The sequence below is a fragment of the Phyllostomus hastatus genome, unplaced genomic scaffold, assembly GCF_019186645.2.
Source record: "Phyllostomus hastatus isolate PE091 unplaced genomic scaffold, TTU_PhHast_1.1 phas_contig_348, whole genome shotgun sequence".
Taxonomy (NCBI): domain Eukaryota; kingdom Metazoa; phylum Chordata; class Mammalia; order Chiroptera; family Phyllostomidae; genus Phyllostomus; species Phyllostomus hastatus.
Genome location: NW_025333860.1, coordinates 10,261,790 through 10,289,647, shown reverse-complemented (window position 1 = coordinate 10,289,647; position 27,858 = coordinate 10,261,790). Strand labels below are relative to the sequence as shown.

The window sequence follows — 27,858 nt, the reverse complement described above, 5'->3', positions numbered from 1 at the left end:
CCTCTTGAAAATTCCTTCTGTCTGCTTCTTTCCACAATGTAGCAGCAGCAGTGTCCCGTTCCCACCCTACTCTTTGTTCTTGGCCTGGGCTTTATTCCATCCTCCTATCATATTCCCCCCCCCCCCTTGGATGCAGAGCGGACAGGGCTATTGGAAGGAGAATAAAGGTGAAAAAGCTGTAGAGGATTATGTACAAAATGAATGATACCTGACTGTACATTCTTCTGTTCAACTTAAATGAAGAACTTGAATAAAACTAATGTAAAATTAAAAGTATGGAAATAGATTTGCATGCAATTTATGACTCTTTTTTCCTGATCTTGATCTGGCCTTCATCAGGAAATTAAAAAGCCATGAAGCACTCAGCTTACCTTTGGGTAACTAAAAAGTCTTCTAGGTGCTGCCCTCCCATGTAAGTGCGGCTTCTTGTGGGAAAGTGAGAGGACTACAGACTATCTTTTAGAAGACATACTTAAGCTGGCTGTTACATGAGCATGTGGTTAGTTTTGAAGGCAGACTTTCAGAATGCCATGGTTTAGTAAATTTGAAAGATTAGTCGATGAAAACATCCAGCAAAGCAATATATGGTGTTTTCAGGGTTCAATCAGATAGGACCCAGCATTTCTTCACTGGGCACAGAGGGCCTTGAATTAGAGCAGGGATTAGGAAAATGTTAATTTTAGTTAAAACTGGAATCCTCTCAGCCTCTCAGTGGCTTGAACCTCCTGATCTGGGTCAAACAGAAGAGGAAAAGGGAATAAGAAAAGGCACCAAGTAAACCTAGGAAGAGACCACTGTTTAATATACATAAAATTTTCTCCTGAGTTTATTATTTTGTTCAGGAGTGTGAGGTGACCAGCCAGAATGCGGCAGTGTACTGTGCTGTTAATTTCATTTGTATTTTCAGAGCTGGGAGCCACGTTTTCAAGTTTGGTCTTGAATTTTATGCAAAACACGTGCAAATCTATAGCAGTCTGAAAACTCCATCTGTTAGCCAGCCTCTACGCTAGTCGGACAACCGAGGCTGTTTGCTGTAGATCTGCGCGAGGGTGACTGGCGGGGGAGAAGGAGGCGGTACAGGGGCGGGGCCTGGGTGGGGCCCGTGACGCATCAAGTGGGCCGGCTGCCGGACTGGACCTCAGCCTTTCCCTGCCTGGGGCCGCCTCCGCACCATTGGTTGCTCTGCGTCTCCAAAAGGGGCCCTTTCACTTCTCACTGAGTCAGTCTGGTGCTCGGTCGTGGAGCTCCCCACAAGTCTCGCTGATCCCTGAACTGGATCCCCGTTTCCCAGAGTTGCGAGCAAGTTTCCCTTCTCCCTGGCGCTGCCCTGGCTCGGGGACCCAGTCAGCTGCAGGCAGCTGAACTCCGGGCCACACCAGCCGTGTCTCCGCTGCGCGCGCTCGTAAGTCGCTCACTCTTGGTACACGCTGGGGGTCCCTGAGCTTGACTCTGAGGGCGAGATGCCCCTGGGACACATCATGAGGCTGGATCTGGAGAAAATCGCCCTGGAGTACATAGTGCCCTGTCTGCACGAGGTCGGCTTCTGTTACCTGGATAACTTCCTGGGCGAGGTAGTGGGCGACTGCGTCCTGGAGCGCGTCAAGCAGCTGCACAGCAACGGAGTCCTGCGGGATGGCCAGCTGGCCGGGCCGCGCGCGGGAGTCTCCAAGCGGCACCTGCGGGGAGACCAGATCACGTGGATCGGGGGCAACGAGGAGGGCTGTGAGGCCATCAGCTTTCTCTTGTCCCTCATCGACAGGCTGGTCCTGTACTGCGGGAGCCGGCTGGGCAAATACTACGTCAAGGAGAGGTCCAAGGTAGGACGCGCGCGGGCGCCCCACCGCTGCTGCAGCCCGCAGGGACCAGAGACATTCAGAGTCCGTTGTCTGTCGCCTTCGCAGGGCTACAAGAGAACTTTAGTTTTTCACCAAGAAGGAAAAAGTCAGTCTGGTCTCTCTGCCCCGCCCGGGGAAAATCCACTGAAGGAACTTAGGTTTATATTTTTAATGATCTTCTGATAACTTTGAAATAATGGCTCTAGTGGTTGGTATAAGCTGGACAAACTGGCTTTTTGGTCAGATTTTAAGACATGGAGGTTCTCAAAAGGTTCAAATGAGGGACGGGTTGTTAGAAACATTGTGTGTGATTCTAGACACACGTAAACTCATGACCTTAAATGTCTACTTTAAAGTCACCTAATATTGCCCTCCATTGATTTCGAATGATTCCTGTGAACACACTCTTAAAAAATTCTGGAAACAGTTGTGACTTTGCAGTGTGGCATTCAGTTGGTGGAGTTTGGCAGGTAGGGGAAGAGTTTGCCCCATGAAAGAGTAAAGCTCCTCTTCACTTCTGAGCGCTGCCCTTGGCTTGTTGCATCCAGGACACTTAGAGATCATCTGCTTGCTTTTGAACTTTCTCTCCTGGTGATGAGCCCACACCACCACCTTATCTTTCCTAACTATCAGCTGATGGGGAAATCTCAAAACCACCAGTTCTGTGATTGGGAGAGGATAGTCAAGTACCTCTGGAAAGAAATCATGTTTTCCTTCACAGCCAGAAGTGACTCCCTGGGTGGAAATTTATCTTGGAAATATTTACAGGTAGATTGGCAGAAGTATGGGAATGTGTAGTAACCATGTACCTTATTTGGGATAGTGCAGCGACTCAGTCTTTTCTACAAATGATAAGCCAGCCAGTTTTCCTGTGGCAGTTCTGAGAGTGATTTGCTTTTTTTTTTTTTTTATTGTGGGCTGGTCAAGGGGCACTCTGAACTGTAGAAAACTTTTAGTTTATTTAACACAGCAAGGCAAAACATGCTAGCGTGAGAAGGAAGGTGAACATTCACCTATGTACCATTCTTGAAACATATAGGTTGTATTTCTCAATTTAAGATTGATCCTGTGATAACACACCTTTGTTGTCTCATTGGTCCCATAAGCTGAGAGGGACACTCAATATAGGGCAAGTGGTGAAGACCGGAAATGTGTAGAAATGAAGGGGTTGGAGTGGGCCAGTGGAGTAGAGGAGAGACAGATTACTGTATACCTTTCACGTAGGAGAACATGAATAGAATAGCAGACAACGTTGTTGATAATCACACACAAAAAGTAAATCTTAAAAGAAAATGCTGCTTTCGAACTTCTACTTTGATTTGGGGAAAATTTGGAATGAGCTGGACTCAGTAGAAGATTGATGCTAGTTTTCTTCCTTGTATCATTTGCGGGGTGGTTTAGAAAGCTGTTTGTCTTGATTAGCCTTATTTTTGCACCTTGCCCGGCTGGGGCGGGGTGGGGGAGGAGAGGGGAATACCTGGCCTCAGTATTGCAGAGGAGCTTGTAGCTTCAAATTGAAAGAGCAGATGACTTCTTACCAGTTTTTAAAACTTTCCTGTAAACTTAGGTATTAGGAAACTCCCCCTTGTCTCCTACCCCTTCCCCAGCATTCTAGGAACAGAATTTGCTCTGAGGGAGTCAGAAGTAATTGGTAGAAAGAGGTCACTAATATATTTGAATGTTAAGTATTTTTATTTAGCTTTGACTTAAGAACAGTGGCAGGGTTTTGGCTAGCCAGAAGTTAGCTCCACAAATGGAATGAAAAGCACTGTGTATGTCTGACTAAGGAAAAGAGATCTATAGACATGATTTTCTGTTGTGGGTTATCTTCTGAGTAGAACAAAATAACTTTTCACTTAACAGAAAATGAATGTGAATTAAAAAGAGAAAATCCATCTTTGTCCACTGAAGACACATCTGCCTGCCCACACCCAGATTTCCAGCTTTCCTTTGGTTGTCTTGGCGTAGAGCTTTTCATTCCTTCCCTTTAGAAAAACCACCTCTAGACTGGGATATTCCCAACCAATTAGAACCAAATGTAAACCAGGCTTGAGCAAACAATTATTATAGTAAAAATTTTTAAAAGTTTGATTTGCCTGTGTAAAGAAGTCTCCTTAGTAGAGTCTGTGGCGTTGGGTCTCTTGTTTGAAGTTCATTGGTAAAGCATTGCAGAAACACATTCCATCCCTACATGATTTATATTAGTTTCACCTTAATTTAACCTTATTTACTTCTCTTCCTTCAGCTGAGTACTTGACTCTGCGCTGCTTCAGAGTCGTGACAGAGACCTGGTTTCCTGCTGCGTCCTCCAAGTGGGTTTTCAGGGAAAATTAATTTTTAAAAAGCAGAACATGTGAATTTATTTTAAAATTTCTTTGTAAATTTTTATTATGAAAATTTAAAAAAATAATTTAGAGAGGCTAGCATATGGAGCTCCTATCACCCATTTTTAACATTACCCAATACATACATTTATTTTAGAACAGTCAGTTTACAGGTACTTTAAATTCTTGGGGTTGTGCTTATTAGTGTATTGATCCTAATTAAATACCCTTTTTCCTGGATTTTTTAAAGGTCATTGAATGATGTAATAATGCCCTTTATCTCAATGAAGCAATAGCAAAGGCATTGGCAATAAAGTAGGAATAGATACTGGGATTGAAATTGAAATTGTGGAAGAGTGTGGAAAGAAATATTAAAGGGTTCCCCCTCCCTTTGGCAGTAATAACTGCCAAAAAAGTTCCTAGTGGTCAGAATTTTGGCAGTAATAACTGCCAAAAAAATTGTTACTGGTCAGAATTTATTTACGTGGTTGGAGAAAAAGTCTTAGGGTGCTCAATATTCTTTGGGAAAGTGGTTTCCATAATGTAATATGGCAATATGGCGCCCCCTAACTTCAAGCATGATCATTGCTCTCAGGCTATCAGAAGATTTGTCTGTTATTTCCTCTTGGAGAATTTAGATCATATCCAAAATAAATATTGGTTATAATTTGCTCCTTTTGCTTTCGCTGCCTAGAAAATGGCTGCTTTCCAGAGAACGTGTAATTTATGGAACTGAATGTCCTGCTTGAAGGACATTCACCATAGGCTCGCTAGTGAGTAACTAATAATAATAACTGCCTTTAAATGAGCCCTTTGTCTGGCACTGTGCTAATAAGCACTTTACACACACTGTCTGTCTGACTTAGTCTTCAGAACCACAGTCTTCAGCAAATGGAGTGATCAAATCATTTGCCCAAGGTCACAAAGTTAGTGGTAAGAAGCAGTGTATCATAAAAATTAGGGAAAAACTCACAGATATAGACAATAGTGGGGTGGTAGCAGGGTGATTACCAGAGGGGAAGAAGGGTGGGGGAGGTAAAAGAGGGTAAAGGGGGAATAAATTGTGATGGAAGGAGACTTGACTTGGGGTGGTGAATGCACAATACAATATACAGATGATGGGTTACAGAATTGTACACCTGAAACCTATATAATTTGATTAACCAGTGACACCCCAATAACTTCAGTTAAAAAAAAGAAATACATTTAAGCTGGGGGTTACTGACCTTGTAGCCTTAGGAAAGTTGCTCAATTTTTACCAAGTGTAAAATGAGGGATAATTCCTTAGAGCTTTTCAGGGAGGGAACATTAAATAAGATAATATATACAAAATTCTTAGCAGATCTGAGTGTTTATAAGTGTTATAAGGCTGTAAGTGGAAGATGTGGGATTCTAGCCCAGGTCTGTCTGACTCCAGAGTCTGTGTACTTGCCCGTGATGCTCCTACTTTTCATCCTTTCGTTTATTCAGCAAGTGCTCACTCAGTGTGGGGTAGGTACTGTGCAGGGCTTGGGGGTACAGTGGTGAACAAGCTTAATCCCTGCCTCGTGGGGCTTAACATTCACTCACACTTTTGAATTGCAGGATCTTCTAGTTCACACAGATTAATTCTCAAGCCTAGAAAAGAAGAAAGACAAAACCCCAAAATTGAAGTGGGTCAGCGAAGTACATTTGAGGGAGAAAATGTGGGGCCGTGCTAATGTTTTCCCACTGATACTGGCAGGGAAAGTGTTTGTTAATAAGGTTGGTTGTTAGGATCCCTGACTGGAGTAGTTTTGGATGATGGGGTGGTGGGGGCTCAGTCCTCCCCCTGGAAACATGCAGAGAAGTGATGAAACAGTGGTAAGTCTGAATAAAAGAAAACGTGTTGCAGAGGGGTGGGTTTGTTCCTTTGCTGTTCAGCAATAACAATTTTGGCCCACCCTTCTCATGTGATATCAGGAATAGCCATTACTCAGTGGAGCTTCTCATGGCTGCAAATTACTTTAAGCAAAACTGGGATAATGCGTTTCGAAGCTCAGGATCTCTCTCAGGACCCAAGGGCAGGACATGCAGGCATGGTTCACAGAGAAAACTGGAGCCATGAACTGTGAACCAGAAGGTCCTCAGCCTCAGTTTGAGATCAGCAGATACTCGACCAACAAACATGCTAGACTCTGCTTTTTCTTCCCAGGAGAAAGTGGGATGGTCTTGCCTTGGCTCAGGGGAGCCGTCAGCCTTGGTTTGGGGTGGTAGCGGGGTGCATGGCATCAGGGGTCCCAAATACGATGCCAGGACCCATGACCAGTGCAGTTCTTTGAGCACTCGGTTTGAAGATTAGACACGGTAAGTGGTGCCTCTGCAGTTAAAATCTTAAAAATCTACTCATGAATGAGGTACTTAAGGGAGTGAGGCACAGAATTTGAAACACTGGAACATTTTTCTGTAGGATGTGACAGATTCCTATAAAAGGGTTTGTATTTAAAAATAACTTGGCTCTTGGAAGCAGGAAATTAATCCAAGGAAATAATTTATAGAATACAGCCTCAATGACAGTGAAGCAAGTTTCTCCACTGGGTGGTTTTCATAGTGTTTTTTTTTTTTTTTGTCTTTTTTGTTGAATAACACGTGGGAACAAGGAAGGTAGGTGCGGTGTGCATGTATGTATGTACTTTATAATTTTTCTTGTTCAATTCTGGGCCACTGGCCACACAACCACAACTTCATCTGCTTTCAGGGAAGTGGAAAGTCAGGGGGTATCAGTTTAATTTTATTCATTGACAAATTGTTATGCGTCTTGTACTGTGGTAGACTTGTAAGTGGCTGAGGGAAGGGAAGTAAAAAGTGATTATAAAACCACCTAAAGCAGTTGAAAGTTGAGTGGTGTGAAATAGTTGTCACCAACTTATACTTTCTGTTTTTCTGGTTAAACAGTCTACCTTTACACTGATTCGTCATTTTTCTTTCTCTTCTTTGGGCTTTCTCCAATTTCTCTGTTTTAAAATTAAGTGATCAAAATAAGTTACCCAAACTATACAGGATTTTAATGGTGCAGGTTTTTGAAGTTAGAAAGGTATCAGGAATCGCAGCTACCCAACCCCTCAATTATTCAGCAGTTTTTACATTTGGAGAGTTGAGGTCTTGTGCAGGTTTTTGGGGCGGGGCTGGGGCTGCTCTTGGGCCTAAGCAAAGGTGCTTAAATAGAGAGCAGCTAGCCTGGCCAGGGTCTCTCCGTAAGTCAGGTAGACTAGGAGACAGGGTCGGTAGGTTAATTCAGCTGCATCAGCATTTTATTGGGGAATTTTAAATATAATTCTAACTTAAAATTGACAAGCACCCTTTCATGGAATTATGTAAGTATATCTGTGCATTCCACTTGGGGGTGTCGTGAATTTTTTCCTTTTCTGACCTCACTCAGCTGAAAGCAAATTGGTAAGTTCTTTCCAGATTCCTGACTCTGGCTACAAAAATTTCAGATTTAATAAATAGTAAGCCGCCTTGCACGTTACAGTGCCTTTCTGAAAACACAGCACGTGTGGAAGACTTCTCTGATGACGCTGAAAGGTGGGGGCTTGTACCCTAGTGAGCAGAGCACCTATGAGAAGCCTCTCCAAGCACCCCAGCAGCATGCGTATCACTAAAAAACTCAGAGAACATCTCACCTGTGGGCTGCATTTACTCAGTTTGGCAAGGCCCCTCTGCTTTTGATTCACCTTTGCAGCCTCAGGTAAATTAAGTGACATTTTCACCTCTGCCTATTGACTACTAAGGAGCAGCTTGCACATTCAAACAATGGAGAAGGTTATTGATCCTTTGTTAATTATTATTATAGCAACAGACTTGATAATTCCTTCGTAGTAGCACTTTGTAGCTGTGAACTAATATTGCTCCAAGAAATGGGTGTCATCTTTTCCATAGCTTTTGTCAGATGTTCATGTTCTGACAGTAACCATAGTTCAGATGTATTCTGCTGGGCAACTGCCAGGGGTGTCCAGCCGGTGACTGAATCTAGAGGCACTGGAATTGTAAATGCAACAGACAAATCATTTTATGGTGCCAGACTAAGGAATTCGGCTTTGGCGGATCTCCAGGGGCCGTTGACTTGGCTCAGATTCAGAGCTGTGTGTCTGTTTGCCAAGCGAGATTAGTTAGCTTGGTTCATTATACATGAATTGATACCCCTTTTCCTTCAGTTATTTCCATCTTAAACCAGTATGGCACTTACCTTAACTTTGTGTCTTCTTTTGATATTTGGATTTGTGGATGAGTTCCTATTTTTGTTTCTGGTGAGCTGGTAGTGAGAGTTCTATTTTTCACCCCTGCCCCAACCCAGCCCCAGCCTGGCAGGCACAGGGGTTTGCAGTTGTATAATGCAGGCTTTCAGATCTGTGTTGGATTCATTCTGTACCTACTCACTGAGTGTCCTCAATGTTCAGTGCCATATCAATGCCTCCTTACTAAGTCAAGCCGATTTTTGATTTCTTAGAAGATTTGATGATCACCATTTCTCAGTTTTTGGAGTAAATGCACCTACCTCATATGAAATACTGCTTTCCTTCCAAAAGGAGGCCAAAGTACTATTATCATATAGAATAATTTCAAAATACAAAGAATATGATAGTTGTCTTGAGTATTTGCCAGTGGGAAGCAGACAAAAGAAAAACTCAATTCCAGGTGTCAGTGACATCTGTTTTTGGTTCTCTAGGGGAACTTGAGGATGCTTTGAGGTATTCAGGATAATACTCTTTTTTCTTTTTCTTTTTTCCAGGATAATACTCTTCTATTTGAGTATTGCTTGGAAGAAGTAAAGGTACATTGTTTTAAACAGTCTGAACATCCTTTGGAACATGTGTGTCTTCTGCAGACACAGAACAGCAATCTGCTGTGTTCCTCCATCCGAATCCCCTCCCATTTCTACCATCTATCTAGTCAAACCTGAGGGACTATTGCTCAGAAATCTCAATACCCCACACAAAATTGACAGCGAGTCTTTTGTTTGTGTGTTCATATGTTTGTTTATTTGTTTTTGATGGCTTTTTTTCCTGTTCATATGGTTTTATAGGTTAATTTGAATGATTGAAGTAAATAAATAAAACCTTTTAAAAACAGAATATTGAAGATTCAGGCAGGAACTTGCACTGTTATTGGTCAAAGTTTTGGCTTTTTTTGTTTTTTAGGTTCACTGTGGAACTTCAAGTTTTGTCTTTTTTTTTAAAACTAAATTTAGTTTTGCTTTCATAGTAGAATTCCTTGAGGAAGAAAGAGTATTTCAAAGAGGCTTGGTTTAACCATAAATCACCTGCCTTTTGTTTTCGTTCTCCCTGCAATCCATTTTAATGTGCTTTTGTCAGAGTGTAAATGGTCCAGAGCCGTCTCCAGTCATGCAGTCGCCACGCTTTCAAAGGCCCAACCGGGCTCTGCCCCCATTGTCTACTGTACATGCTGAGCGCTTCTCGGTGCGCCATTTAAGTTCCTCCACATCTGGCCCCCTCTGACCCCCTCTGACCCCATTGACCTTTCTATACTTAATCTCCTGCTCACTGCCTTCCTTCTCTCTCAATCCCTGAAATGCTATGGGTTGATTTGCAGGCATACTGAGCTTTCCCATTGTCTCCCGCTCTTCCAAATCCATCTTAGTGCTTTCTTCCTGAAGTCCTCCCTCTGCTCCCTAGCGCTCTGCGGGTGGCTCAGTCCAGGCTGCCCCCATACATTTATTTCTTTGACTGCTTACCCTAACCCCACATTTACTTAAAAGTCCCTTTAAGGCAGAGCTTATTAAGTTTAATATATACTTTTAGTGCTTTGAACAGTCCTTGATAATTCATAGGTGCTTGTTGACTTAATTTCATCTTCAAAAGGAACTTTGATTTCAAAGGATGTCAGGATGTCAAAGACAAGAAAAGAAGAGAAAAGAAAACAAAAAAGAAAACAGAAAAAAGGTTTTTTACCCTGGTCCCTAATGTGATGTCAAAGTGTTTAAATACTTTATTATTACATTAACATGTTATGAGGGACCATCTTAAAGGAGGGACTTGGGCTTTGTAAGGTTTTTCCCTCAGTGCTGGAGTTCTGTGCTTGTCCCTGGGAAGGCACCCCTGGACCCTGCCACCCACTCATCCAGGTCTGGCTCAGAGAAGCAAGAGAAGACTGTGGACCATGAGGCTGGAGTCCTGGTGTCTGGTCCTAGCTCAGCCCCTGGAAAGTGGCATCTCAGCACCTCCATTTCTACTTCTTTAGGAATGGGTTTGATTTTTATTTTTATCTTTTAGCTTAATTTAGTCAGTACCTAACCACTACACCCTAGGATGGATGTTTTTACATTTTGTGTCATCTCACTGTGAACTTGGGCAAGTCAGTTCTCTGAGCCTGACTTTTATAATATGGATACGATAATAAATATCTGCCTCCAGGATTATAAGGAATTCAATGAAAAGTGAGAATAAGTTTTCACCTGAGAGGGCAAAGAGGTGCTTTCAGTGCCTCTCCTTGGACTCCGGATGAGAGCTGACTACCAGCAGTCAGTCACACCCGGGGAGGCTCACTGACGTGACAGTAATCCTCAGCATGCTACAGAGTCACAACTGGAAGGCTTCCTGCCAGCCTTAGGAACCACACTGCGAGCCCATGCCAAAAACTGCCCCAGGAATGCCTCTTGTTTCCTGCTCTGCCCACCACCTCCTGTTCCGCAGATTAATAGTGTAGCCGACTAATTCCCCTTTGCCTTTTCTCATCTAGGGTAAGGCATTGCCCCAGAACTCTTGGTCTTACCACAAAATAGACATGGTTCTCAGCATCACCTGGAAACTTTCTACAAATTCTTGGGTTTTTTCCCCAAACCTAGTAAAACAGAGACGCACAAGTCCTCCAGGTGATTCTCACCCATGCTAATGTCTGAGAATTACTGAGTCAAATGAATAGGAGGCTAAATGGGATGGTGCTGTGTCTTCCTACAGTTTCTTTATTACAGAGAAAATCGGAGTTCAGACATTTGATCAAAGCTGAGCTTATTCATTGCTGAAATTGAAAAATGCACGTTTTTAGTTCAATTTGGATTTTTTGCGAAAAAAAAAACCCAAAACGCCACGCATTAACATGTTAAGTATACACATACACATTTTTTTTCCTATTTTTGTACCAATAAAGTTAATTTTCCAGAACCAGAATTAGAGTGAAATTTGGAACTGATTCTTTCCTGTTGTGGTGAACGGAGGGAAAAGCCTTGGCTAACCGCTGCAGCGTATTGCTCCTCCACACGTACCAGGAGCGCAAGCCACCAGCACCGGCGAGAATGAGAAAGAATCATAGTGATTTTGGATGAGCACAAACTAAGCTAGAGTGTCTTGTGAGCAGATGATTCTTTCTGCATTGAGCATGTAGTATGTGCTGACTGCGATCACCACACGGAAGTCTACGGTGATTTCTGGTGCTCCGGGAAGGAGGGCCTCCTGAGGGAGAACCCAGAAAGCTGACGTGTGTGGGGGTGGGGTGGGGTGGAGCTGACAAATGAATCAAAGTTATGACTAGGCAGAGGTTGGGAAGTATGTGTCGCCTACCTTTCCTCCTTCCGCACGGGGCTTTGCTTTTTCAATTAGGATTTGAGCCTGTACTGGAAAGCTGAGAACCCCCTGTTGCATTATTTTGGTGTTGAAGGCAGACGACTCCAGCCATGGTCACTCCGGAAATAACAACCCCTATTCTGAGTTAGCACGATTTTCCTGATATTTTAGAAGTAGTGTTTAGTGGTGGAGAGACCATGCCTAAGTCTATAGTGTCCCGTAAATGACTTTTTGTGTCTGCCTCTCAGTTTGTATGTTTGTAAAATGGGGCTTGTATCTAACTTGGAGGAACACGGCGGGCGGCGGGGGGGGGGGGCAATTAAATTAATCATTCCTGCTCCCCGCCCAAGACTCAGATGCAGGTGCTCCTTTATTTCTGGTCCTTTCACTGCTCCCCAAAATGCTTTATACATTTCTCTCGGAAGAGCTTTTTACTTCCTACCGGTCTAAGAGGTCTTCTGGATCTCAACCCTCCTATGAGCCACATGGATCTGTATCCATTGTATTCTAATTAACATAATTTTAGAAAGTTCTGCATTCAGTGACTGCTAGTTAATGTGGTAGTGGAGAGTTAAGATGTCTCCTAAACAAGTTTTGCACCCATGTGAGGAAAATTTATCTCACCCTTTGTCTTTCCAAGGGGAATATACTTTTGTATTTCCTTAGAAATTTTTACTTAATTACTCATTGGTCTTCTGACTTTGAAACAAGTCCAAAAACCTTGGCTGCTTGCTTTCCACAGAACCTGGCAGGGGCAGAGCAACCCCATGGGGAGGGGGACTCGGGCTGACTTTTGACCAGTTGCATGGGAAGTGGATATGGGCCCTGCAGAGACTGCGGATGGTGTACAGTGGGATCGAGCTTGTCTTGCAGTGAGAGTAGTGGAAGCAAAGACAACTAGACAACTGGTGCTTTGCCACAGGGTTCAGTCAACTTCCTTTGCTCCTTGCTTTTGTTACGCACCAACCCTCCTCCTCCCCAAGCTTGTAGTTCACAGACTCAATTTCAAGCACAATCATTTTTCATTTTTTTTGTATTTTCTGATTTTCTATTGTTATGGAAAAGATGGTAGGCCAGGGTCGGGGGAGTTGAAAACTTTAAGTAGAATTGAAGATCTTAGTTCCTTCAAAAATGGGGTGACTTGGCAAATGTTAGACATTTGATAGGCTGTCCTGGTAGGGCATGACTTGGTTGTTAAGACCTCCCACTCCACAGCCAGACTGACTGGGTTCGCAAAGACAGGTTACCAAACCTCCTCCTGCCTCAGTTTCCTCATCTGTAGGATGCAAGCAGTAATGGTTCCTGCCTCGTGGGGTTCAAATGACTGTTGAATAAGGTAATATTTGTGAGGCATGTAGACCAGGGTCAGGCACGTAGGGAGCACTGTACAAATGTTTGTTCAGTTCTAACTGGTTTGCTGTGTGTCATTTCTGTCATTCAGCAACTGTATATTTCCGAGTGCTGAAATGCAAATATAAATATACGATCTGGTTTTCCAGCAAGTTCTTTACCTTTATTTTTTTCCAGCACAGTTGCAGTGTTCCAAGTTAATACTCTTAAAATTCATTGGGAATTGCAGGTAAAGTGTTTTCCTGGTTTCTATTAAAAATAATGTTTCCAGGCATTTTTCAGGACATGTTTTGATTAGTAACTATTTTTTGTAGATTACCCATTAATAAAATCTTGTCTTACCATTTGTATTTAAGTTATCACAGATTCCCTAAAGTATTTTGGGATTCATTGCAGATGAGAATTTAAAGACAACCGTATTCTGATGATCCAAGAGTTGAAAACATTCTTTGTTTTCTGTGACACCTTTAGAGAGCTCCTGGTAAAGTTTTATTTTTCAAATGAGACTGCTTCTCACGTCAAAGTTAAATATTGCGACTCCCTACTGTCATGTAGCCTTAAGAATTACTCATGAATTTGTTTCTGTGTAGAAGTGAGATAACTTCTAGGTCCTTATAACTTCCAGGGTTAATGACTTCTGTGGAAAAGGGGGCAGTGTCACTCATGCAGATGACTGCTGTTCACCTTCGCCCCCCACCAGGAGATTAAATGAGATATGTGTAAAGCGGCACTCTGAAGTGTCACCTGGCTCCACGGGTCCTCAGGAAATGGCAGCTATTCGATTTGCAAAAAGGTGTCAGAATGGGTGTGGTTACATGCCTCTCTTGCTGTTCTCAACCCTGAGCCTGGCTGGCTTGTACTGATTTCATAATTGCAAGGAAGCCCTTATTCAAAACATTTCTCTGGTGACTAGGGTAGTGACAGGGGGAGGGAGGTGCTCTCCCGTGCCTGTTCCCTCTGCGTCCCGGGCTGTGTGCTCTGGGTGTGGGCCGGCTGCCACCCTCACGCAGCGCACGTAGCCCTGTCACTCAGCCGTCACCCGGCTGGCCCAGAGCCAGGCCGCTGCGGGAAGGACTTGCCTTCCCAAACCCAAGCAGCCTGTATTGATATGTCGATGTTCCCTGGCCTGTTTACTGTGCTTAATTGCAGGGCTCCGGCTGGCTGAATCCCCTCCGAGGGGAGGAATTAACCACAATTCCTGGAGGAATGACAATAGTCTCTTAAATTCCTGGCCTCTCAGAGCTTCGGTTGCTTCTTGGGGAAGGGCCATTCAGATTCACTTAAGTTCATGCACAAAGTGGAGGGTCCTCTGGAATGGAATTTTGATAGAGAACAGTTAGACTTCATCGCCCGTGACTCCGCTGTAATTGTGTGTATGTGTGTGTGTGTGTGTGTGTGTGCACGCGCATGTGTGCACTTTCTGGGGGCTTGGAGTGGGAGCCCAGCTCTTTAATGTAGGATTCCCATGGCATTATTTCACTGAGCTAGAAGAACTAAATAGAAGGTTTAGGAGTCCAGGTAATTGTTGATGGCAGTTTGGGTGATTGTGAATCTAGGACTGAGTTCATAGTAAAACAAGGGCAGCGATGAGAAGGCCTACCTGGGGATAGGTTTTCAAATGGAGATGTGTCACTGCCTGCCAGGATGCTCTCCCTGACCAGGAGGGACCACAGACCCACTTCACTGGAACCACTGAGAGTTGCTTGTAACGTCTTGTTTTTCACTTTCAGAATTACTGAAGTTCCTGTATTACAACAAAATTCAGCTATGAGGGATGATGATTATTGTTGCAAATTGGAGGTGAGGTTGTGTGTGTCACGCAGGCTTCTGAGGGTGTAGGTTCAGAGAGGAATTTTTAGTATGTATGTAGGGCAACTGAGGAAGACAGAAGTAGTTCTCAGTGTAGAAACAAAATTGTAAAAAATATTTTAATGAGTAACTTGGGGTTCATTGAAAAGATTGCAGTAAGTCCTCAGTCTTGTCAGTAGGTTCTGTGACTTTACAAATGAAACTGTGTCTAATGAAACCAATTTTACCATAGGCTATCTAATATAAACAAGAGTTAAGTTCCTATAGCATCTCATTGGTGTTGTAACAAAACAGCGTTTTCGAGCACCTGCCGAATTTACCTGACACATATTTGACTGGTGTCCTGAATCTCCAAAATTGCCAGGTCAGACACTGAATCATTGGGGAGGGGAGTGCGGTGACTGGACACAACTCACATTGTTGCCAACAAAAGCCTGCTTCCTAGTTCCTCCTCCTGCTGCTGCCTTCGTCTTTAATGAGAGGCACCAGGAGGAAGGAAATAGCTCAGCTGGCTCTTCACCAACAAGATAGATGACAGACAAGATGCCAGATAACTAATGACAGTTTGCAACAAAGTTCCCTATTTTTCTCCAACATGCCCCGAGTTATCTACAACTAATTTCTTTATGCCAATCCAGGTGAAGTTAGAGTGAATATATAGAAATTCTAAAGCACTTTGCAAGCTTCTGTGTTGTCCATCATCACGTCAAGAACTTACTTTTTTGTTCAACATCCCGCAAAGGAGGGGCCTGGCAGCAATGTGAACTTTGAGAATGTTTCCTTGAAACTGTTGGAAAAAGCACTGCATAGTTGTCACCATCTTGTGAAGTTGCCTTGTGAATATTGCACTATAGTAATTGGATTTAAGTGACACCAGTGGGTCGCATGAGGTGTCCTCGAAGAGTACATACCCCTGAACAAGGGAGACGAGGACAGGCTAAAGCAGTAATTCCAGTTTGCTTTCCAAGGCCTCTGGATTTCAGTTCCTTGCCCTTGCGGAGGATTTTTGGAGTTCTCCCACTCCTTGTCACAGCCAAATAGAAAATAATGGAAAATGAAATTTTGGCTTAATTTATCTTTAGGTTTTTTTGTTTGTGTTTTTAGAGAAGAAAACTTGCAATAATCATGCCTCTTCCATTTTTCTGTCACTTCAGCCTTTTCTGTGCTGTGTTTCTACTTAGCATTTTGAATACTTAAAAATTTTTATTTTTGGTTTTCTTTTAAAATAGGAAAACTTTTATTTCAGAACTCCTGTTAGCACATGTAGTGCCTTTGTTTCAGTTTTTAACACTGCCCCCCCCCCCCAGCAATGAATTACCAAATGGGACCCCTTCCCCAGCATGTGCCTTTATGGATCTAGGACATAAAGTGTACAGCCATGCAGCTGCCCTGCCCACTGTCCACACTGAAGGCGTGTGTTAAAGTATGTGCTGAACACAAACCACCCAGAAAGAATGACCCCACAAGTATAGCTTTTAGCACCTCCACCCACAGCTGACTAGAAACATTGGCAAGTTTGTCACCAGGCTGTTGTCACCTGAATATAAATTAGTCCCATTTTTGGCCAGAAAACTTCAGCTATTACACTCTCCATTATGATGGGTTTCTTGGCTGGTTTTCCAAGCTAAAGAAAGTGCATAGTCTTGTGTATTTCTTCTCAACTCCTTCCACATCTAATTCTCCATGTCGTTAGTGCCTTGTGGGGGGCGGAGGGAAGGATCCTGGGTCTCCTTTGCTTTGCCTAGAGTGGACACAGGGGAAGGACTTGAGGAGAGGGAGTTATGGAGGAGGCAAGTGGAAGGTGGTTTGCACTGTAGGGCCAGGCTGTGCCTTTGGACAGCAAACATCTGAACCTGGTGGAGGGAGTTGGGAAAGGTGCCCACTTACAGCTCAGGAGTTGACATAGGATAGCTGATTTCTTAGGAGATTCAGACAGCGATCTTAAAATACAACCTGATGTATTTTTTGTGACCCTAATTTAAAAATCGGGATAAAAAGTATTCAGGAGCATTTAGCTACAAATCCAGTTTGGTTGTTCGCTACTACCCTAAACTCGGAGAATTTTCTAGTACCGGGCCCCCCTTGCAAAGGATGGTAAATTCCCTGGTGTAGGTAGCATAGCGTGCACTCCAGAGTTCTGACATGTACATGTATGCATGATTGGTTTCAATTATTTGTTACACACAAGTGCCAAAAAGAGTTGAAGCTATGAAGCACTTAAGTAGAATCAGATCCCTGAAGGGGAGGCATGCCGAAGCCCCAGTGAAGGGAACAGAAACAAGCATATTATCAACTTTAAAAATGGCTAACATTGAGCAGCATAAGGAGTATCTCCTTCAGTCTTCTTAAACCCATTTTATGGATGAGAAAAATGAGGTGCAAAGAGGTTAAGTACAGGTTTTTTGGACTTAGGTTGCATTTTACAAAGACCATTCATAATACAAAACAAATCCTTACAAAGATTGGCTGCTATTTCTGCATAGCAGTTAGATGGGTCTTAGCATTTGGCATGGACCCAAATACCAGTTTACAGGTCACCCAGCCAGTCAGCTTTGAAGTAATGCTATTTTTGACACATTTAAAAAAAATAGATTCCCATTTATTACACATTTTGCAAATAAAGTAAGACTTTATTAATATTTCAATTTGCTGATTTAAAATTTATGTAAAATGCCACTTGATTATAACTTGTTCAAGATCAAGTCATACTAGTGAATCTGGCTCCAAAAAATCCATTGTTTATTGTTATTAGAGAAGTGGTGCGCCTAACTGGAGGCTGGGAGGGGGCAGTTACACCCCCCTGGCAGCCGTGTGTCTGACACGATCATCATCGCTGAATGGACAGTGGGGGTCTCTGACGCCAGTTGTTTGAAATGGTTCATCTGTACAATCAAGCTGTGGTTAGTTTCCATCAAGAACACTCTATTTAGGCATTGGTATGGAAATTCTTGACTTTCATTTTTAACTTTACCTTTGTGATTGATGAGATCTGGTTTTTTATAAAGTCAGCTTACCAGGAACCCTGATAGAACAAGTGTTTTCTTTTCCACTTGTAGCATTTGGGGAGCATATTTTGTTACTTGTATTTGACTGTTAAACTTTATATATCTGTGTACATCTTTAAAGAATACGTACATATTTCCTGCCTGAACGTGGCTGCCTCTGTGTCTAGAGTACATATCTTTGGTCTGGAGCCAGCCTGGGAGCCTGGGAGGGGTTCATCCCTCAGCTAATTTTCCTTTGGCTAAGGAGCTGTTGGGAGGCCTCTGAGGATGGGGGTGGTGCGGGGGGTGGGGTGGGGGGCGGTTCCACGTTGGGGTTAGAGGGAGGAATGGTAAATGCTTAAGGGAACTTGTGGATTTATCTGCATATCCAGCAATGGAACAAAAAGACTCTCTTGTATATGCTTCTGTAGATCACACTGACATTTCAAATATTAATCCAGTCAGGAGGTTTTGGCAAATACGAAGTCTGTAATAAATGAGACATCTTCCTGATCTGTGTCCAAATCATTGTGTGGCGTGTTTGTCACATGATAATGAAAGTACTTTGGCGCTGTTGTTGTTGTTCTGAAACACTCTCCTTTATACATTCTAAATCCCTTCCCGGGCTTGATGAGGTTTAAACAGCCGCTCAGTTGACCCCGCCGGTTTCCGGGGTTTGTTCCTGTCCCGTGCACAAATTGGCACAGAAATCAGTGACTTGTTATTGACGTGATCCTTGCTCCTGAGTGAGTTGTCAGCCTCCTGGTTCTAGACAGTGCCAAAGACCAGCAAATAGCCAGGAGTGTGCCCAAGCTGAGACCAATCTCCTATGGCTGTTGTCCAGAAAGCACTGATAAAATTGACTGTATGAGGTTTGAACAGGCCCACTGAGGCCCACAGTGATTTCCTCCCATTGTTTCCGACTTGATGCAGTGGCTTCACCCATCAGGAGAAAGGGTGAAGATTTACTCTGGCCAGAGAAATTTTCTCTGTTGCTCTTCCTTGAGCAATCAGATACTTTGCTGACTGTTAGAGGCTCTGTCCACCTGCTAAGTCCCCTGGAATTTGCTAGCTCTTTCTCTGTGTGTTTGATAGATACAGCAATTCATTAAGGATGTACTTTTGTGAGTTGTATCTGTTTTTTCAATATTTGAATCTAAGATGAGTCCTGAGGCAGGTATGTATTCATAATGCCCTGGAGAACTGTCCCTCTTGCTTTTCCTGAGGTAGTGCTTAGATTGAGTCTTAGATCTTCTGGGACTGTCAGAGGCCATGTAACCAAAGCCCTCTTTATAGAAAAGAAATACAATTAGTTGCAGAGTGAACTAGGTGGCAGGCATCTGACCACTGACCTTTTCCTTAGAATTGAGCTGTTTAAGAATGTAGGTTTATGGAGCATCGATGGAGTGCTTTTTCTTTTCAGGGATTCACAGAGCGGTGAGGCTGAGATGGTAATTATTTGTAGCTTAAATGACTTTCATTATTGGCTCAGTGGTGGCTCTCATAATCCTAATAGCTGCTTCCAGGGACAGGTAATTCCCTTCTCATTACAGGTGACTTCATTTATCTCTTCTTCTGCAGCTGGGCCCGTCATTTCTGTCTGCTACCAATCACCTTTCCCTGGGCCATTATTTGCTTGGTGGTACCATCATTTGTTAAATCTTGATTACAGTAGCCTCAAAATTCCACCTTTTGAAAGATGTTCACACTAACAGCCTAACTGTACCTCCTAGATGACATTGCATTGACATTTTAGATGTTCAAAGGTAGGGTAGGGTATGGGGATTGCTGGCTGCATAGGAATATAAAGTTTGATAGAGATGGCGATTTAAGCTTTAAGAGCACCACAAAACCCAGTTACCATTCAGCCTTATTATTGTTTTAGAGACATGGTTTTTTATGAAGTCAATATGCAGTGTGTGTGTGTGTGAAGCCTGTAAAGCTATATGCCTCGTTCACATCTTCATGTTGCTACTGGGAGTGACTTGGCACCCATAGCACTGAAGCTGATTCATTGAGCTACTCTAGTGCATTAGTTTGGGCCTCTACCTGACTGATCACTTTACCAATAAAACAATCCTGCCATTTATAGGAGAAAAGACGAACTGGATTGCTACATGTATATTGGAAGATAGGTTTTTAAAATGATGGAAATCTATATTGATTTAGATAGAATGTACACATATTGCACGTACTCTTTAGAGGAAAGAGTCATTCACTAACTCATTCGCTTGTTTATATCACATTTTAAACAGACACGTTCTATGTGTCAGGTGCTATTCTGGGCACTGAGAATACATCAGTGCCCGAAACAGGAAAAACACCGCTTTCCTCATCTTATGTTGCCAGTTCCAATATCTTCTCTGCATCTATCTCTTCTCTATAAAAACATCTTAGAAATATAGCAGTGTCCATGCAAAGAACTAGCTTTTGCTTATGCTGTCCTGTTTCTTGCTATAATTTCTCCATGGAACGCTTAGGGCAGAGGTGTAAGTCCTCACATAATAACCCTAATTGCGCAGCAGCCCTTTTGATAATCTTTTAAAATCATTGAGCAGGTCTCAAGTTTTGATCACTAATATAGAAAATGTATATGTCTAAGTAATAAAACTTAGTATAAAACTTAGTAGTAAAACTAAGTAATATTTTAAGTGAATTTATGCTTTTGTGTTGGGCTGCATTCATAGCCATCCTGGGAGTCATGTGGCCTGTGGGCCATGGGTTGGACACCCCGGGATTAGGAGTTTGTTATCCTCTTAATAGTAATTCTCAGTAGAATTTATAGTAACTTAACAGTAACAGTCAGTAGAATATTTAGTATGGCTTTCTGCTTCATTCCTCCACGTGGCTGATACAGGCAGTGCTTGGGAAAAGGAAGAGAACTTCAGGTTATCATCTGATTTGATAATTATCAGTAGGAAGAAGACAAGCATTGGGAAACATAAGATGTGTCTGTGGCCTTTTCTATGAACCAGATGTGACTGGTTCTCTGCTCACAAGTTAGGACATGGCTTCCCATTGACTGCTCCCTCTTCCTTCTTCCCTAATCATTTGAGCAAGCCTGACCTTCTCTTCCTTGGTGATTGGTTTCCACCTCTTTGTAAATGCAAGTATCTTGAGTCCTAGATCTAAGACAGTAGGTAATTTGGTGACTCAGAGGAACTTGTTAAATGGGCATAATCCCTAAATTCCATGCCTAGTGATTCTGATTTTGGAGATCTAGAGAAGGAACCCAGAACCCGCTATTTCAAAAAGGAGGATTGAAGAACGGCAGGCGGGTGTCCTAATGAGATATATATGGGTTACTGCCTAAAATGTTCTACAACTCTGGGAATATTGTTAAACCACTTTCTATTGGGCTGCACCATAGGTATGACTTGGCCATTGAATCTTGTATGTGTGCCGAAGAGTCCAAATTTATGTACTGTACTTGCAATTAAGATGCCAGCAGTGCCCATTCGTGTCACATAGTACCCAAGGAGAATATGTTACTCAGCTGTTCATCAACGGGAGAAGATTGTCTCAGCTTTGTTAACCATCTTTCTTGGGATTTCTTCTTCATAGGCAATGGTGGCTTGCTACCCAGGAAATGGAACAGGTTACGTTCGACATGTAGACAACCCCAATGGTGACGGCCGCTGCATCACCTGCATCTACTATCTCAACAAGAATTGGGATTCCAAGGTACTTTGGAATAATGGGAAGAGAGCGTGGGGTTAGAAACGAGAGGAAAAGAATTCAGATGACTTACAGGAGAGTTTGGAGTTCATAATTCCCACTGGTGAATCTTTTCTATTTTATATTCCCCCCACCATGGTATTAGTACTAAAGTTGATAAGATGAAAAAAATGAATATGAAGTGAATGTGATGGAGGAGTTGGGTCATTATTAGGATATGGAAGGAATGGTCGATGAAGAGAAGGTAATTTGCTATTTTAGGGATTGACACTTTTAGTGTAATCTAGAGCTGACAAGAATCTTAGTGCAGAATAAGATATACACTTTTCCCTTCCAGCAGCAACACTGAGAGAATTCCACAAAAATAGAACTGTAGGATATAAAGCCATCCCCGGGCGAGGTTTCCCACACAGTCCTCTCTCTTGGGGTGATACATCTCATTGGTGGCTGCCTGCCATGGCCTGCTATGGTTTGTGGATGCCAAAGGCTTTATGGTTTATTTTTGAATTTTTTTGAACATATAGACAGAAAGAGATATGAAGCCTGGTTCCACACTTACAAACATTTATCTGGAATGTGTGTCCTTTCTGAACACTAAGGACGATTTAGGAGCCTGAGAAGTCAGAACTCTGTAAGCTTGTTTGGCTTTGAACCTTCTGCATCTCCATTTCCTGTTTATTAGGGCAGACGCTGGCGGTCATGGGCTAGGATATTTTATCTGGGGTCAGAAAACTAAACCTGGGAATCCAGTGAATTGGTGGCAAGGCTTGTCTCTTCTCCCTATTTGGTAACATGACTAGAATCGATCCCTTAGTTATCCTTTAAAATCTTGAAAGGTGTTGTTACAGACAAGCAAGTAAAGTTGTCAGGTTTGTGACAATATATTACAAAACATGAAATCATTCAACCAATATTGGAATGCCGGCTAGTGCCAGGCATTGTGCTGTGGGGGAACATTGATGTGTGAGGTCTGAATTCCACCCTGCTATGGTTATTCTGGTAGGACAGGTTGGGTGTACATGTGAAATGAAAAAAGCAATTCAATGAAAAGAGAAAGACGTGTAATAAAGGTTATAGATAAGGGGATCTGAGAGCTCAGGAAAAAAGAGCATGTCTCTTCCAACTAACAAGGCCACATAGGAGCTAGTGGAGCTCAGAGGGAAGCTGTAAACTCTAATTGGAGGGGAGGTTATGTGGAATTATTATCCTAGGAAGCTGTTAATATTAGATTGAACCATGTGAAATTGCTGGGGGGGGTTGTTGGTCGAATTTGCTGAATATTGGTGATTCTATATGATTTGACTTAATAGAACTCCATTTTGGGTCCATGGGCATCACGACTGTGGGGTGGGAAGGCTTTCTTTGGTGTGAGGTGAATAAGGAAGCAGCTCTAGCCAAGTCTGAAATAAAATTTAGTACAGAGCATGAGGCTGAAGTAAAAATTTGGGAGTATATATGCTTAGAGTGGAGGTTGGAAGATGGCTTTGTTTTTAGACATGTTAAATGTCATTGTTAATTAGCTACATGTGAGGCCAGGAAATAATCTTCCTTCTTTGTGGCCCTCAGCTACACGGTGGCATCCTGCGGATATTTCCAGAAGGGAAATCGTTTGTAGCAGATGTGGAGCCCATTTTTGACAGACTCTTGTTCTTCTGGTCAGACCGCAGGAACCCTCATGAAGTCCAGCCTTCCTATGCAACCAGGTAATGGCCAGGGCCAGGATTCCTCAAGAGAAGTTTCTTGTCTAAACCTCAGTTCCCAGAGAATTCTCTTAATTCATGTCCTATGCATATGAGGGAGTATCTACACCCCAAAGCTGATGATAGCAAACCAGTTTGGAATAAATTTTAGTTTTCCTTAAAGTGGAAGCTTTGGATTCTTTAGTATACAAGATTTAATGTCAGTTTGTAGATGAGCATATTGGATGCCAAATTTCCCAGAATGTTTTTCTCTTCTCTCCTTTCTTTCCCATCCCTCCCTTCAAAAACATAACACTGAACTACTACTCCTTGAGAATGTTAGCTACCACATACCAGGAATTCTGTCTGGTCAACTCTGGATGAGTTTATGAGTTGCCAGTTGAAAGCAGAGATAGAACTTTGAGAAAAGAAAGAAGAATTTGTTTTGAGTTCTGTTCTTTTTAACCCTTTCTTTAGCATAAAATTGGTTTGGGCTCTCTGTACCAATCATATCCCAACAATTGGATATAAAATAATTCTGTCCTTAGGTCATGCATAGGAAGATTTTCAGTGTATCCAATCCATTTAGTGTTGTTTAGTATTAATCTAGGAACTTGATATAATCTTAATTTTGGATTCTGTCTTTCATTTGCTTAGTTTTATAGCCACAGCTGTAAACCAGGCAGACCTGGAGTGCTGTGGGGTACAGCTTGCACTGGGAATACCAGCTGGGGGTAAGGGGTGAGCACATGGGTAGAAGAATATTGACTAAACCTTAACAAGCCTACTTAAATTACATTCACATGTGTAAAGTCCTTAAGATTTATGTGTTCTCCAGAAATCACAGATCTGAGCCCCACACAGACTTGCATATTAAATGTCAAATGTGCCCTAGGTGAGCAGGTAACTAACTATTCTACCACCAAAGCCTGCCTGTGGCTTGTTTAATGGGGTCCAATAATTAAACCCTGTCATTTGTGCTGGAATTCCCTCCTTGTTCCACAGGCCCTCGATGGCTGGAGTCACAGGAAACATTAGCAAATGTTGATGGGAAGCCATTGAAAAAATCAAGTGCTATTGAAATTCCAGTAGCTAATAATAGTTATAAAATGAAACTTTTGAAAACTCATGCATAAAAGGACTCCTATTCCAGTCTAGCTCACAGATAGGATAAAGCTTATTAATGAGAACACAGCAGAAAGCTTGAGGGCATTATTATTCCATTGCACCTTTGGCTCGGTGTCCAAAACTGAAGAAAGAATGCCAAGAGTTTTATGTGTCCTGTCATTTAAATAAGTTATTCTTTAAAGCTTCACTCAGATGTCACCTCCTCTTCTCTGTGCTCTCCCCACCAAGTGGGTCTCTCCGTCTGTAGCAGAATGATTCCCTTTTTGTCCTTTCCATGCAGATCATTGCACAGCCTGTTACATTTTTTTTTTGTTAAATTACCTGGCTCCCCAACTGGAAGCTGAGCTCCCTGAGGAAGAGGCAGATACATTCGCATGTCATTTGAATTCCCATTCCCCCCATTGATGTCTGGCGCATACTTGGAATTCCTTACATGTTTTATTACATTTAAATAGAATTGAAACCAAAGAAGTTTATTTTAAGTTAAAATTGGGATGGACTTCTAATAATAGGGAAACTTTAAATGTTGGCTTTACAAATGACACTGAGGGGAGGGTTGTAGGATGCATTTTTTTTTAAATTGGTAGTATTTTTAAACCTCTTTTCTAACATCTGCTTATCTTTCACAGATATGCTATGACTGTCTGGTACTTTGATGCTGATGAAAGGGCAGAAGCCAAAAGGAAATTCAGGAATTTAACTAGTATGTGTTTGGTAATTTTCTGTGACTTTTGATCAAATCAATCCTTGACTTCTATTCAAGATTTTTTTAACATATATTCTAGTCTACTCTGTTCATTCTCAGCTGTGGCTTACCTTCATATATAATGACATCTTGATGGGCTTAATCCTGAAACCTTAGCCTGAGCTCTGCTGGGAAAATCAGAAAAATGTAAAGGATATCCTTTCTGAATGCCCACTGATTGCATGACAGTTTATAATAGATGGGAAATTGTTAACTTTTTATTATTAATATTCACCCATCCAGCATAATGTTAAATGTTGCCCAGGATTTGACACATCGCAAAGGAAATACAATGGAACCCAGCTAGGATGGTTAATTCATTATATGTGTGTTGGACCATGACTCCTAATATAAAAACTGGGCTTGTATAATATAAACTGAATATGACTTAATAACATTCCTCTCCCCTCCAACCAGTATTGTAAAGGAGCATTTCCCACAGTATGTTGCACTGAAACACTAGTCCTGATAGCCTTGCCCAGGTGGTTTATGAGAAGGTGAATTCCTTGCCTCCCAAATATGGGAAATATTATGTATTGTATTCCTGTCTTGAAGAGTCACAGTGCCCACTGGCATATTGACCAAGAAAAATTGATCTAAGAAATCCTGCAGTAAAGTCATAGGTAACATCATCTAATTCATGACCCGTTTGGACTATGTACCTATCAAACACTTAAGAAAACCCATCCTGCTAAGCCCGATCGGGAGGCACTCTGCTCAGTTCTGTTCTGTGAGTCGGAGAATGACATGTATGATATTAAACTCATCAGATCTGGCTCCTAACCCTCTTCATTTTCCTTTCTGTTCCCAACCCAGGGAAAACAGAATCTGCCCTCACTGAAGACTGACTGTGCTCCAAATTCCGCTGGCCTCGTTCATTGATACAATAGTTCCTGAATTCTCTTCCAGAGTTGAGATCCAAAGAAGCCCTTTTCAGTGAATTGGTGACCAGCAAACCCCCTACTGCTTGCATCATTCACATCCCTATCTTGCAAATGGTACTTGGTGTTTTCTTGCCAAGACTGTATCCACCTTCGGACACTCTCTTTGCCAGATGAACTCATTATTCAACTCTGAAAATATCTGCAGAAGACCTCTGTGGCCAGCGGTTTAATTGATAGATTTGGTAATACCATCTATCAAAATGAGAGCCCAGAAACACGGGTGAGGGAGTAAATCTGATTTGCACTTTATGTACACTTCCCAATTTGAAAGGAGGAGGCTTGCAAAGAAAAAAATGGTGACAGATGCCACAAAGAGGCATCACTGAAGCCTTAATAGCAGGAAACAGGAATTTGTGTCATCTGAACAATTTCTAGATGTTTTTAATCCAAGGGCTGTTGGGGTTTCTGAAGAATTATCACAACCTAATGACATTATTACCTCTGGACAGGGCTGCTGTCATAGTCAAGCATTTATCAGTGTCCTCTGGGTAGACACTCCTTATTCCTGACCCTACAACCTGGACTTCTTGCCTCTGCCCTATTTTACTGAACATGTGACTTTCTAATAAAAAATGACATCATTTATTTTCTATTCTCACTTTTACTTGGAGAGCCTAACTCTTCAGGGCAAAAACTAGACATTAATTGTTTGGTTGCTTTGTTGAAATGAAATTTGAATTTAAAGCAATGGGAAAAATATTTACCTGGTAGTTTAGAGATGGCAACCTCTGATGCTGGTGTTGAAAGACCTGGGTCTACCAATATACGACAAATGTGTGTGCATCTTGAACAATTTGAGAGTGAGGTAGAGTTGCAAATGTGGACATTTTCATTTTTCAGTGTTTCTTTTTAAGGAGCTCACCCTTCTTTAATAGAATAAGACAATATTTAAAAAGTAGGGTGCTATTAAAAGTGGAAATGGAAATAAAACAAAAAATTCTGAAAAACTTTGAATTCTTCACATCTTCTGTCCCGAGTTGCTTGTCTCAACAGACTTGAGTCTGCAGATCCACTGTGGTTGGCAGTGCGGCCAGACCGCAGGGGTCTGCTAGGACCGAGGAGGGTTCTGCCAGGGCGGCGGGCACAGGTTCCTCAGGAACTCTGTGTCCAGTGCCTGCTCTGTGAAAGTTACTCTTCCTAGTTTCCAATTCCATTTTCCTATTTTGAAAATCTCTTATTACTTGTGTGAAAATCCCATGAACTTTAAAGAGCCAGGACTATTTCCTTTGGTCATTTACAGATATAGAGACTTTGCAAGAAAGAACCTTATTTTTTCCTTTTCTGGTTTTAGAAAATTTCCAGCTAAGACGTATCTTCATTCTCATAACTGCTGTCTCTCTCTCTCTTTTTCATACTACTCATCACCTAACTTACTGTGTAACTTTCTTATTTATTGTGTTTATTTTCTTGTATCCTTCCTAAGCACAAAGGTAACAGGAATGTATTCCCAGCATCTAAAATAGTACCTGGAACACAGCAAGGGCTCAGTAAATACTTTTGAATAAACTCATTCTCCTACCTTAGCATTTCAATGGTTTGATTAATCTCCTTCATCTCTGGCAGGAAGGACTTGCTGGAATTTTTGTACATACCCACCTCTCATCATTGTTGTTGACTTACACTTTTAGGCTAAGATTTTTAGAAAGCATTGGTCATCATGTCATTTCATATTTGTTTACCTGTTTGAACAGGTCACTGACTCCTATGAACCTGAACTGAACAGAGAATTCTGCCCTGCGGTGCCCTGGGAACGCAGAGGTAGTTTGCGTGAATAGCCACAGATAGGGCAGAGTACATTCTTCCTTCAGAACAATTTTGGAAAACTTCATTAAAAGAGAAAGAAAGAA

The 27,858-nt window shown here is 42.2% G+C and overlaps 1 protein-coding gene across 1 annotated transcript; it reads left to right on the top strand.

Moving 5' to 3' along the window:
• Nucleotides 1-1,158: 1,158 nt before the first annotated feature.
• Nucleotides 1,159-27,537, top strand: EGLN3 (egl-9 family hypoxia inducible factor 3). Its single transcript, XM_045841270.1, has 5 exons — nt 1,159-1,817; nt 21,402-21,521; nt 23,082-23,218; nt 24,952-25,025; nt 25,884-27,537. Exons 1-5 carry the CDS (start codon nt 1,461-1,463, stop codon nt 25,913-25,915), a joined length of 720 nt encoding a protein of 239 aa, XP_045697226.1. The 5' UTR covers nt 1,159-1,460; the 3' UTR covers nt 25,916-27,537.
• Nucleotides 27,538-27,858: the final 321 nt, after the last annotated feature.